The 14646-nt window shown below is 43.2% G+C and overlaps 1 protein-coding gene across 1 annotated transcript in view; it reads right to left on the bottom strand.

Moving 5' to 3' along the window:
• LVRN (laeverin) overlaps positions 1–14646 on the bottom strand; it is a 97421-nt gene that overhangs the window by 24447 nt on the left and 58328 nt on the right. Inside the window, exons 8-10 of the mRNA XM_075272243.1 lie at positions 10565–10630; positions 10378–10443; positions 7918–8087 (exon numbers count right to left, since the gene is read on the bottom strand). Coding sequence (XP_075128344.1) covers positions 7918–8087; positions 10378–10443; positions 10565–10630 — 302 coding nt within the window. The remainder of the gene's footprint in view (positions 1–7917; positions 8088–10377; positions 10444–10564; positions 10631–14646) is intronic.

Here is a 14646-nt window from a genome sequence, read left to right as displayed (position 1 = left end):
CCCAATACGTGTAGGGCGCAGAGGGGTCGGAGAGGACAGGGCTGTGGTCGGAAAGGTATTCCCGCAACATGCGCCTATACTTCTCACGCCTGGTGACACTAGGACCCTCCGTGGCGGCACTTTGGCGAGGGGGTGCCATCAAGGTGTCCCAGACCTTAGACAGTGTGCCCCTCGTTTGTGTGGACCGGTGAGAACTTGGTTGCCTACTGGAGGAACTGCCCTCCCTGCCGCCAACGTCACATGCTGGAAACATCTCCATCATATTCTGCACCAATTGCCTGTGGCAAGCATTGATGCGATTGGCCCTCCCCTCTACCGGAATAAAAGACGAGATGTTGTTTTTATACCGGGGGTCAAGGATAGCAAAGATCCAGTACTGGTTGTCCTCCATGATTTTGACAATACGCTTGTCGGTTGTAAAGCACCCCAACATGAACTCAGCCATGTCTGCCACAGTGTTAGTTGGCATGACTCCTCTGGCCCCACCGGAAAGTTCAATCTCCATTTCCTCCTCATCCTCCATGTCTACCCATCCGCGCTGCAACAATGGGACGATTCGAAGTTGCCCGGAAGCCTCCTGTATCACCATCACATCATCGGACAACTCTTCTTCCTCCTCCTCCTCCTCCTCCTCCTCCTCCTCCTCCTCCTCCTCCATTAAACGCAGTGAAGCGGACAGATGTGTGGACCTACTCTCCAGCTGTGACGGATCGGATGCTATCCCTAACTCCTCTGTGTGATCTGAGTTATCCCTGATGTCAATCAGGGATTCTGTCAGAACACACAAGAGCGGGATTGTAAGGCTCACCATCGCATCCTCAGAGCTCACCCTCCTTGTGGACTCCTCAAAGACCCGTAGGATGTCACAAAGGTCTCTCATCCATGGCCACTCATGGATGTGAAACTGAGGCAGCTGACTTTGTGGCACCCTAGGGTTTTGTAGCTGGTATTCCATCAAAGGTCTCTGCTGCTCAACCACTCTATTCAACATCTGAAACGTTGAGTTCCAGCGTGTGGGGACGTCGCACAAAAGCCGGTGTTGTGGCACATGCAGGCGTTGCTGGAGAGATTTTAAGCTAGCAGCGGCTACTGTCGACTTGCGAAAGTGGGCGCACATGCGCCGCACTTTCACCAGTAGCTCTGGAACATTGGGGTAGCTCTTTAGGAAACGTTGCACCACTAGGTTGAAGACGTGGGCCAGGCATGGAACATGTTGGAGTCCGGCAAGCTCCAGAGCTGCTACCAGGTTCCGGCCGTTATCACAAACGACCATGCCTGGGCCCAGGTGCAGCGGCTCAAACCATATTGCCGTCTCATCGAGGAGGGCATCCCTCACCTCGGAGGCAGTGTGCTGTCTGTCCCCCAAGCTGATCAGCTTCAGCACAGCCTGCTGACGTCTACCAACGCCAGTGCTGCAACGTTTCCAACTCGTAGCTGGGGTCAATCTAACAGCGGAGGAGGAGGCGGTGGCGGAGGAGGAGGCGGTAGAGGAGGAGGAGGAGGGGGGTGTTCTTCTCGTGTCCCTGCCAGGAATGTTAGGCGGGGAGACGAGGTACACCGGGCCAGTTTGGGAAGCAGTCCCAGCCTCAACTACATTCACCCAGTGTGCCGTCAGTGAAATGTAGCGTCCCTGTCCGCATGCACTTGTCCACGCGTCGGTGGTCAAGTGGACCTTTGTGCAAAGCGCGGAACTAAGGGCCCGCCTGATGTTGAGTGACACGTGCTGGTGCAAGGCGGGGACGGCACACCGGGAGAAGTAGTGACGGCTAGGGACGGCATAGCGAGGTGCCGCAGTTGCCATCAGGTCCAGGAAGGCGGGAGTTTCAACAAGCCGGAACGCCAACATCTCCTGGGCCAGCAGTTTAGCGATGTTGGCGTTCAAGGCTTGCGCGTGTGGGTGGTTAGCAGTGTATTTCTGCCGCCGCTCCAATGTCTGAGAGATGGTGGGTTGTTGTAAAGAAGCGCCTGATGGTGCCTTTGATGGTGCAGGAGAAGGAGATAAGACAGGAACAGGGGAGGATGAGGGAGAAGTCAACAAAGTGGCGGAGGCAGATGAAGTGGTGTCCTGGCTCGTCCTCTGGAGTGCATCGCCAGCACAGTCAGCAGTGGCAGTGGCAGAGGCAGAGGCAGTGGCAGAGGCAGTGGCAGTGGCGTGAACGGCAGGCGGCCTTTGTCCTGCCGTTGCTGCCTGCCACTGATTCCAGTGCTTGGATTCCAAATGACGGCGCATTGAAGTGGTGGACAGGTTGCTCTTCTCAGAGCCCCTAATCAATTTCGAGAGGCAAATTGTGCAGACAACACTATATCTGTCCTCGGCGCATTCCTTGAAAAAACTCCACACCTTCGAGAAACGTGCCCTCGAGGTGGGAGTTTTTCGGGGCTGGGTACGAACTGGAACATCTTGGGAGATTCCGGGTGTGGCCTGGCTTCGCCTAAGCTGCTGACCTCTGCCTCTGCCTCTAGCTACCCTTTTTGGTGCTGCACCTGCCTCAACATCCACACTACTTTCCCCGCTTGACATCCCCCCTGTCCAGGTCGGGTCAGTGTCCTCATCATCCACCACTTCCTCTTCCAACTCCTGTCTCATCTCCTCCTCCCGCACAATGCGCCGGTCAACTGGATGCCCTGACGGCAACTGCGTCACATCATCGTCGATGAGGGTGGGTTGCTGGTCATCCACCACCAAATCGAACGGAGATGGAGGAGACTCTAGTGTTTGAGCATCTGGACACAGATGCTCCTCTGTTAGGTTCGTGGAATCGTGACGTGGAGAGGCAGGTTGAGGGACAATGAAAGGAGCGGAGAACAGCTCTGGGGAGCAGGGACAGTTTGGGTTATTGTTCTGTAAAGCTTTGGAATTTTGGGAGGAAGGAAGACAAGACTGTTGGGTAATAAGAGGAGAGGAGGCAGAGTCTGACTGGCTGCTGGACAATGTGCTGTAAGCGTTCTCTGACAGCCATTGCAAGACCTGTTCCTGGTTCTCGGGCCTACTAAGGTTTGTACCCTGCAGTTTAGTTAATGTGGCAAGCAACCCTGGCACTGTGGAGTGGCGCAATGCTTGCTGCCCCACAGGAGTAGGCACGGGACGCCCTGTGGCTTCACTGCTACCTTGCTCCCCAGAACCATTCCCCCGACCTCGCCCACGGCCTCGTCCACGTCCCTTTCCGGGAGCCTTGCGCATTTTGAATTCCTAGTTAGAAATTGGCACTGTATACCAGTAGTAAAAATTGTGGGTGCACGTAACCCCAATATATTCTTTGAATTACCAGTCAGAAACTGGCACTATATGGCAGTAGCAAGAAATGAGGGTATTTATAACCCCAATATATTCTTTGAATTCCCAGTCAGACAATGGCACTGTATACCAGTAGTAAAAATTGTGGGTGCACGTAACCCCAATATATTCTTTGAATTACCAGTCAGAAACTGGCACTATATGGCAGTAGCAAGAAATGAGGTTATTTGTATTCCCAATATATTCTTTGAATTCCCAGTCAGACAATGGCACTGTATACCAGTAGTAAAAATTGTGGGTGCACGTAACCCCAATATATTCTTTGAATTACCAGTCAGAAACTGGCACTATATGGCAGTAGCAAGAAATGAGGGTATTTATAACCCCAATATATTCTTTGAATTCCCAGTCAGACAATGGCACTGTATACCAGTAGTAAAAATTGTGGGTGCACGTAACCCCAATATATTCTTTGAATTACCAGTCAGACAATGGCACTATATACCAGTAGCAAGAAATGAGGGTATTTATAACCCCAATATATTCTTTGAATTCCCAGTCAGACAATGGCACTGTATACCAGTAGTAAAAATTGTGGGTGCACGTAACCCCAATATATTCTTTGAATTCCCAGTCAGACAATGGCACTATATACCAGTAGCAAGAAATGAGGGTATTTATAACCCCAATATATTCTTTGAATTCCCAGTCAGACAATGGCACTGTATACCAGTAGTAAAAATTGTGGGTGCACGTAACCCCAATATATTCTTTGAATTACCAGTCAGAAACTGGCACTATATGGCAGTAGCAAGAAATGAGGGTATTTGTATTCCCAATATATTCTTTGAATTCCCAGTCAGACAATGGCACTGTATACCAGTAGTAAAAATTGTGGGTGCACGTAACCCCAATATATTCTTTGAATTACCAGTCAGAAACTGGCACTATATGGCAGTAGCAAGAAATGAGGGTATTTATAACCCCAATATATTCTTTGAATTCCCAGTCAGACAATGGCACTGTATACCAGTAGTAAAAATTGTGGGTGCACGTAACCCCAATATATTCTTTGAATTCCCAGTCAGACAATGGCACTATATGGCAGTAGCAAGAAATGAGGGTATTTATAACCCCAATATATTCTTTGAATTCCCAGTCAGACAATGGCACTGTATACCAGTAGTAAAAATTGTGGGTGCACGTAACCCCAATATATTCTTTGAATTACCAGTCAGAAACTGGCACTATATGGCAGTAGCAAGAAATGAGGGTATTTATAACCCCAATATATTCTTTGAATTCCCAGTCAGACAATGGCACTGTATACCAGTAGTAAAAATTGTGGGTGCACGTAACCCCAATATATTCTTTGAATTACCAGTCAGAAACTGGCACTATATGGCAGTAGCAAGAAATGAGGGTATTTATAACCCCAATATATTCTTTGAATTCCCAGTCAGACAATGGCACTGTATACCAGTAGTAAAAATTGTGGGTGCACGTAACCCCAATATATTCTTTGAATTACCAGTCAGAAACTGGCACTATATGGCAGTAGCAAGAAATGAGGGTATTTATAACCCCAATATATTCTTTGAATTCCCAGTCAGACAATGGCACTGTATACCAGTAGTAAAAATTGTGGGTGCACGTAACCCCAATATATTCTTTGAATTACCAGTCAGAAACTGGCACTATATGGCAGTAGCAAGAAATGAGGGTATTTGTATTCCCAATATATTCTTTGAATTCCCAGTCAGACAATGGCACTGTATACCAGTAGTAAAAATTGTGGGTGCACGTAACCCCAATATATTCTTTGAATTACCAGTCAGAAACTGGCACTATATGGCAGTAGCAAGAAATGAGGGTATTTATAACCCCAATATATTCTTTGAATTCCCAGTCAGACAATGGCACTGTATACCAGTAGTAAAAATTGTGGGTGCACGTAACCCCAATATATTCTTTGAATTACCAGTCAGAAACTGGCACTATATGGCAGTAGCAAGAAATGAGGGTATTCGTATTCCCAATATATTCTTTGAATTCCCAGTCAGACAATGGCACTGTATACCAGTAGTAAAAATTGTGGGTGCACGTAACCCCAATATATTCTTTGAATTACCAGTCAGAAACTGGCACTATATGGCAGTAGCAAGAAATGAGGGTATTTATAACCCCAATATATTCTTTGAATTCCCAGTCAGACAATGGCACTGTATACCAGTAGTAAAAATTGTGGGTGCACGTAACCCCAATATATTCTTTGAATTACCAGTCAGAAACTGGCACTATATGGCAGTAGCAAGAAATGAGGGTATTTATAACCCCAATATATTCTTTGAATTCCCAGTCAGACAATGGCACTGTATACCAGTAGTAAAAATTGTGGGTGCACGTAACCCCAATATATTCTTTGAATTCCCAGTCAGACAATGGCACTATATACCAGTAGCAAGAAATGAGGGTATTTATAACCCCAATATATTCTTTGAATTCCCAGTCAGACAATGGCACTGTATACCAGTAGTAAAAATTGTGGGTGCACGTAACCCCAATATATTCTTTGAATTACCAGTCAGAAACTGGCACTATATGGCAGTAGCAAGAAATGAGGGTATTTATAACCCCAATATATTCTTTGAATTCCCAGTTAGACAATGGCACTGTATACCAGTAGTAAAAATTGTGGGTGCACGTAACCCCAATATATTCTTTGAATTACCAGTCAGAAACTGGCACTATATGGCAGTAGCAAGAAATGAGGGTATTTGTATTCCCAATATATTCTTTGAATTCCCAGTCAGACAATGGCACTGTATACCAGTAGTAAAAATTGTGGGTGCACGTAACCCCAATATATTCTTTGAATTACCAGTCAGAAACTGGCACTATATGGCAGTAGCAAGAAATGAGGGTATTTGTATTCCCAATATATTCTTTGAATTCCCAGTCAGACAATGGCACTGTATACCAGTAGTAAAAATTGTGGGTGCACGTAACCCCAATATATTCTTTGAATTCCCAGTCAGACAATGGCACTATATACCAGTAGCAAGAAATGAGGGTATTTATAACCCCAATATATTCTTTGAATTACCAGTCAGAAACTGGCACTATATGGCAGTAGCAAAAATAGTGGGTGTATATAGCCCCAATTCTATTGCTAGGGGACTTGCAGGGTATTTCTGGGGTGAAGGTGGGGGGGCACACCGTTGGAACGGGTATCGGGGGTATATATCGGGTATACGGGAATACACTGACAGTGTATTCCATTCAGGATCCTGGGAAAGCTGGGTTGCGGCGATTGAGCCCGTCAGTGCCACGTTACACTGACAAGCTTCTCCCTGGAATTTAGCTCTTACAAGAGCTGTTGTGGTTGTCTTCTCCTTCCTATCCTAGCCTGTCCCTGCCTACCCAGAATCTAAGCCCTAGCTAGCTGGACGGAAACCTCCGTCCTCGGTGAATTGCAAGCTCAGAATGACGCGAACCTGGGCGGCGCTATTCTTTTAAATTAGAGGTCACATGTTTTCGGCAGCCAATGGGTTTTGCCTACTTTTTTCAACGTCACCGGTGTCGTAGTTCCTGTCCCACCTACCCTGCGCTGTTATTGGAGCAAAAAAGGCGCCAGGGAAGGTGGGAGGGGAATCGAGTAATGGCGCACTTTACCACGCGGTGTTCGATTCGATTCGAACATGCCGAACAGCCTAATATCCGATCGAACATGAGTTCGATAGAACACTGTTCGCTCATCTCTACTCAGCACCTATTTATATAGTATATAGGGTATATATATATATATATATATATATATATATATATACACCTATATAGTAATTTGATCTTGTGTTATTTATTCCCATCTTTATAATTGAGGTGTTGCCTTTTATTGTATTCCTGCCTGTGATGATAATGAAATGAATGCTGAAAAGTGATCTCCTTAAAGCAGAAAGTGTCAGCATATTGTTTAGGTTCACTGTTTAGTGTGAAAAATTAAACATTCTAGGTTGTACACATGGTGAACCAGGAAATGAAAAAAGACATTAAAAAAACCTTAAAAAACATCAAAAGTTAACATATTCAGAAGATATAAAAATGCCTTGCTCCAAGAAATGTTATAAGACAAATAAACCAACAGTTCCTTACAGTGACACCTTGCATTGCTCCAGCTCCTTGCTTTAGTGGTCCCCCATGTGCTTTGGCTACTTATTTTGCAGCAATGACATGCTAAGTAGTCCATTGCTTTCTTCTGTGTTTCTGTGTCACGTGTATCTAAGGCACATCATTGCTGCAGGGACCACAGGAGCAATAGAGATTGAGTGACAATGGATTTGACAACTTGTTGGCTTCTTATTCTGCATGTAGTTTCATTTATTATACTCTTGGACAAACCCTTGTGAAGCAATAGGTCAGTTGTTTTTTTTTTTTTTGCTATACTGAATTTCCAAATGGCCAGCTATGAAAACATGTAATTCAGGTTCTTGTAGGCGATCATCATATTATCTGGTTTTGTCATGTGAAAACAAACAGGTACACTTTAATAATACATATATCTAGAATACTAGTACTACAACTGAAAAGAGTTAGATTTATGTTTTGTTATTATACTCTTAGCATAGGCATATGGCATTAGTCTTTCTCAGTAATAATATTGGTGTTATATAATATGAACATACTTGGAATCACTGGTGATATTTTCATGGTTGCCTGTCTTCAATACTACTTGACTTAGTGTTCCAGTAGATGTATTGAGCGTTACCAGAGGTATGCCTTTTTTCCATGTCCACGAATCCATGATATTTTTCAATGGTATTGGCAACTGAACTTCATCCTGGTCATCTATAAACTTAGAACATTAACCATGTTGTTGTTTGTATCAACAATAGTATAAAAAGTTCATACATTTTAAGGTTATATAACCGTGATGCTTACAAAATATCATGTTCTCAAAGACAGATAAAGATTGTTGGGGAAATGGGGGCCAAGGATGTTAGATGTTAACATGACATAGCTCTTATTCAACCAGAATGGAACCAGACCCAGAGTCAACTACAATTGATTACGCAGATTTATTGATCCTGTTTAAGATGAAGACACGTGCAATATTAGATTAGATTAGTTTAAAAATGTTTTCAAAGAGGCTCATGCTGGGGAAATAAATTTAGTGTATCATTGGACTATCTAGTCTAGGTTTACACCAGTAATCCATCAATACCATCAATGAACTGTTTTTTAACAGATGTAAAATGTCTGAGTTATGTTTGTAAAACCAGATCAGTCAGCTGGATCAAAAAAACTAGCTAAGGCCGGGGCCCTACAGTTTCCCATGACCACTTTGCATTTAAAACTGCAGCGCGGACATGTTGCGATTTCCAAAACCGGTGCAGTTTTGGATATCGCAGCTTGTCAATTATATCTACGGCGGCTTTCTCGTAGATATAATGGTAACAGAAAGTCCACGGAGGAAAACTGTGTGAAGTTTCTGTTCAAAGCGCTGCGGGAGCAACCAGGATGCATTCACGCCGTGGTTTTTCCTGCAGTGCTTTAGTGCTGCGTATCGTACTGTGGGGCCTTAGCCTAATTAAATTCATCTGCTTTTTAGTGGCCCATTAAAAATGGATGCAATATGGATGACACTCAGCCATCAAAAGCAGAAAGCAAAACGACTGTCAAGAATAGACATTCAAAAACAGCACTGTCGTGTGAATAGGGCATTGCTTTGCAATAGAATTTTGTACCAAACTTCTGGTGCAATTTTGCAACATCTTAAGCCATGCTGCTTGTTCTTGAAACCTCTTTCTCTGTAAACCACAGCCAATTAAACAGATCTATAGATTGACATCTGGGTCTTACTAGCTGGGGGTAGGCCCTATCACTCTTTGACACTGTTCATTCAGTGATCACTGTGTAAGATCACACGTTTAATAATGAAAATGCTAACACCTACTCTAGGAGAAATAACAGGAATGGCATAAAGTAGGAAGACATGTCAGAACAAACATGTCATCCTCTTTGTCCTGGTCTCTCCGGACCACTGCTTGGCACCGTGCACTACTTTAATTTCCACTATAATAACTAAATTAACTTGCTAATATTTTTAGTCATTTATTTTTCAAGTGTTCATATAATTTATTGATATGAATAAATACAAAACTTTTATATGAAAGACATTTTTGGCTTCTCAATATGATATGCTAAAAAGATCTGACCACTATGTACCAAAAAGTGGTGCTTTTATTAACATTCATAGACAAGGGCCACTTAAGCCCTAGGAACATGGACCTGGACCCGCTTCTTGAAATTTATAATCAGTATACAATAAATATCTTTCTCAGGAAAACCACTTTACACCATGCTAGCACAGGCAGGGATTTCAGCGAGTTAGCCACAGCAAAAGTGTTGGTGGCTAACCTGCTGCCATCTACAGTGGTCACACTGGGATGATTTAAACAAATCTTATCTATATTCTGCAACTAAACCCTGCAGCACAAAGAGACTACAGGCTGTAATCCCGCAGTATGTCAATTATTGCTGCAGGTTTTTCCCATGGATTTCAGCCTTTGCACTACAAAGGCTGAAAGCTATTACAGGCTTAGCCCCCTTGCACATGACTGTATAGATGGCCAGTGTGCTATCCAGGCTTTTCACAGATAGCACACTGACCTATTCATTTCTATGGGCCCGTACACATGACCATTGAATGACATGATCATGTGTATGGGGCCCACAGTCTGGGCCACAAAATATGGAACAGGTCCTATTACTGTCCGATTTTCCGGCCCTACTTCTATGGCTCCTATTCAGTGAATGAAAAGGGCCGCAGATGCACAGCTGGTGCACGGGTGGCACTCGGATGACATCCATGTGTCCCCCATGCACCTCCTGTGCCATTCATTAACGGCAGCCGGTTAGCACACGGACAACCGGCTTTAGAAAAAAAACCCAGTTGCCTGCAAACTCCTTTGCTACTACTAGCTCTGCCCACTACATCCCCTCTCCTCCCAGCTGTTGAATGTTGTCTATCATTTAGTATGCAAGAAAATGCCAAATAAAAGTTATTAAATGTTAATAATCACCAACAATGACATTGAATATTTTATGGATGCCACACTGGGCAAGAAATATAGAAAATGTACCATTTGTAAATGATTCCACAAACCATCTTGGTCAGCATTTGAGAATGAAAATTTCTTCAAGTATGACTGTGATGAGACAAATGGAAGGTCATTACTTCTTCAGGTGGTAAGCAGAGAGATCCATGTATCTGTCTAGTCTTATATTGCCAAAAGTTCATAAATTCCAAAAATGATTTTCTAAACTCACGCTGATCCCTTTGAAGAAGAGTGTCTCTGTCAGAAAGGTTGAAGCCATTCGGATTAAAGCAGCTGCCTGTAGTGAAAGAGATCAGCTTTATTATCTTCGGCTATCACATTCTGGAACTGTTAAAAACATAGAGAATTCAACGGAGTCTAAGTAAAAGGGATTTGATGCACAAAGTAATGTTATAATAGTGTCTCAATAATGTAACAACTAAATTCGGTATATGCTCCTAAAGGGTTACACTGACCTGCATGATAACAGTATATGCCATAAATGTGTGATTGACATACAAAGGTAGACAGATATACTTTCCTTACTAATCCAAAAAGCCGCAGGGTAAGGCTATGGAAGCAACATGCATGTATGACAGAGGTGGAGAGGAAAGCAGTAGCAGTGCTTTATAGAATTGTAATGGATATTCAGTGATGGGTGACTAAAGATAGTTTCGCAGGGATACAGTCGATGTCCCAGTGTTTGAAGCTAGGGTCCCACCCCGTATTCAATATTAAAGAAGAGAGCTTCACACAAATATGTGCCACCAAATAAAAGTGTTTTATTGGTAGAGCGTGATGGAGCAAACGTTTTCGGCCACAATAGGCCTTTTTCAAGCTCTACATGAAAAAGATAGTAACAACCAAAATCAGTATGTACAACACCAGCACACTTCCAATATACAATTTCACCAATATTTACATATGGACATTTATATACATAGGAGAACCATGTGAATGTTGTTATAATTATACTCCGGGTGGTTTCAACAAGAGAAACTAAGAGAGACATAATATATAGTAAACTGAGTTAGGGTAGATGAACATGCCAGAAAAGGTACTAGAACATAAAGACAACCATCTATCCTGGACTCCTATACATATCAATCAGCATAAGCCATGACAGTATTATATCATATCAAATAGTATAGGGAGCAGAGGCCAGAATAAAGCAAAGAGTAAAGAAACAATGAACAAAGAATACACATATACCTGTATGTATGATGCAAGAAATCAATAAAGACAAAGTCCAGCAGGTCAAGAGGGGTCCAGTTTCCTAGGAGTACCATAAGGTTCTAGTTAGAACCAAGAAAATAACATGAATGTATGCACCATGAGAGCTCGTCTCTAGGGGTCCTTACCTCTGCTGCCGCTATCCGGAAACCCGCTCCCCAGATGGGGAAAATGAAAATAAGTGAATGACACTATGCGCACAAGAATAAAGGGGTTAACTCCCACAGGAAAGCGCTACAATCGTGGCGTCTCCCCTGCTATAAATAGAGCACAGGATCACATGTGATCCGTAGTGCCTGCGCGTGTACCCGGAAGTACGGGTGTAGTTGAAATGCGCGTGCGCGTGTCAAAGCCGACTCGCGCATGCGCAGTGACTAAAAAATGAAACTTAGTAAAAAAAAGGGGCAGAGAGACTGGACGGACGGCGCATGCGTGCGCCCAGCTCGTCCGGTAATATACAAGAGGAGGAATAAAGTGATTGTAAGTAGCGAAATGTAGTAATAACAAGTGAACTAATACACATCCTAAAGGGGTAAGAGAAAATAGATAATAATCTAAGGGGATACACCAAGATTATGATAAAAGGAAAAAGGCATGAGTGACAAGAGTGAAAAGAAGACAGAAAGAAAGAGAATGGAACAAAAAGAAAGGAAAGAGAGAGGAAAGAGAATGCAACTAAAACTACAACTAGACAAAAACGAAAAAAGTAAAGAATAAAAAATAAAAAATAAAAAATAATAAAAAATAAAAAATAAAATATGAAAAATATAAAAGATCATAAAAAATAAAGAAAAACGAATCTTATGCACAATGAAAAAATGAAAAACTGAAAAATAAAAATTAAAAAATAATAATATTTAATTAATGAAAAAATAAAGAGAAAAATTAAAGAAAAAGTGCAAAGTTTCGGCAAGGATACTGTTGAAGGCGGGCCCAGTAGGGTCAGTCAGAGGTAGACCTAGCGAGCCTGTGGAATAAAATACATACAGGTAAGTATAATTAAATCATGGCATGTTAATCAATGAATATAATGAACAATAATCAACAAAGTAGATAGAACATTGGTTTACAAATACGCATGAATTTCGTATTCTCGGTTCATGCCACGTGGCTCCATAGTCTGCAATCTATGGATCCAGTGAGCCTCACGTTTTTTGAGAAGAGTGATCCTGTTACCGCCTCTACGTGGATTTTCCACGTGTTCCAGAACTTGAAATCTAAGTTGGGAAACACTGTGCCCTGCCTGAATAAAGTGTGCTGGTATAGGTAAAAGTAGATTATGACAACGGATGTTTGATTTGTGTTGTTTGATGCGGTCTCGCACACGTTGGGTGGTCTCCCCAACGTATGCGAGACCGCACGGACATTTGATAAGATATACTACAAAATTGGTGTTACAAGTGAAAAAATCATGGATGGGGAAAGTCTGACCAGAGTGAGGGTGGTAAATTTTGTCGCCTCTAAGTATATTGGAACATTGATGGCAGCCAAGACATGGAAAGGTACCATGTCTTTGGCTGCTAAGAAAGGTTTGGCGAGGCTCCTTAATTTCTGATCCTAGGTCAGCTTTAACCAACCTGTCCCTCAGATTTTTGGGACGTTTAAAACAGGCACGAAAATTATTCTGAAACTCGGGGATTTCGGGATACGCTCTGGATAGTAGGGGCCAGTGTCTTCTTAGAATGCTATGAATTTTGTAGCTAAAAGGATGGTAAGAATGTACAAAAGTGATCCTCCTGTCTTCCTGCCGGGGGCTAGAAGACGTTGGGGCAGCTTGTTTGGCCTCAGTCAAGGCTTTCTGTAGAATTTTTTGGGGTAACCTCGAGTTGAGAATTTGTTCTCCATTTCTTTGTATCTCAGCTCCCTTGTCGCAGTATCCTGAACTATTCTCTTTACACGAAGGAATTGAGATTTTGGAAGAGAATTTTTAGTAGGTTTCGGATGGCAGCTGGAAAAGTGTAGGATACTGTTGCGATCAGTTTCTTTACTGAAGATGTCAGACCTAAGTTCACCTGTTTCTGATTTAGTGATGAGTGTGTCTAAGAAACTGATACTTCTGATGTCATAATGGAGTGTAAATTTCAACTCGGGCCAAATGTTATTTAGATAATCAACAAATTCCATAAGGGTAGTGATAGAACCCGTCCAGACGCAGAAGACGTCATCTATATATCTTTTCCAAGTGGTAGCATGTTCACGGAATAGGATGTTGGTATATATGAATGATTCCTCAAACAATGCCATGTAGGCATTGGCATAGGGAGGAGCCACATTAGAACTAGAGATGAGCGAACAGTGTTCTATCGAACACATGTTCGATCGGATATCAGGGTGTTCGCCATGTTCGAATCGAATCGAACACCGCGTGGTAAAGTGCGCCAAAATTCGATTCCCCTCCCACCTTCCCTGGTGCCTTTTTTGCACCAATAACAGCGCAGGGGAGGTGGGACAGGAACTACGACACCGGGGGCATTGAAAAAAATTGGAAAAAGTCATTGGCTGCCGAAATCAGGTGACCTCCATTTTAGACGAATAGTGGATTTCAAATCCGGGTCATATGAGAATGTGAACTTTGTGACTATGAGACAGGGATAGCTGTACAGGCAGGGATAGCTAGGGATAACCTTTATTTAGGGGGGAATGTTATTAAAAATAACTTTTTGGGGCTCTATCGGGTGTGTAATTGTGATTTTTGTGAGATAAACTTTTTCCCATAGGGATGCATTGGCCAGCGCTGATTGGCCGAATTCCGTACTCTGGCCAATCAGTGCTGGCCAATGCATTCTATTAGCTTGATGAAGCAGAGTGTGCACAAGGGTTCAAGCGCACCCTCGGCTCTGATGTAGCAGAGCCGAGGCTGCACAAGGGTTCAAGCGCACCCTCGGCTCTGATGTAGGAGAGCCGAGGGTGCACTTGAACCCTTGTGCACCCTCAGCTCTGCTACATCAGAGCCGAGGGTGCGCTTGAACCCTTGTGCACACTCTGCTTCATCAAGCTAATAGAATGCATTGGCCAGCGCTGATTGGCCAATGTATTCTATTAGCCTGATGAAGTAGAGCTTAATGTGTGTGCTAAGCACAC

The sequence above is a fragment of the Leptodactylus fuscus genome, chromosome 1, assembly GCF_031893055.1.
Source record: "Leptodactylus fuscus isolate aLepFus1 chromosome 1, aLepFus1.hap2, whole genome shotgun sequence".
Classification (NCBI taxonomy): Eukaryota; Metazoa; Chordata; class Amphibia; order Anura; family Leptodactylidae; genus Leptodactylus; species Leptodactylus fuscus.
Note: the sequence above shows the minus strand (reverse complement) of the source record. Positions and strands in the feature narration are given on the sequence as shown.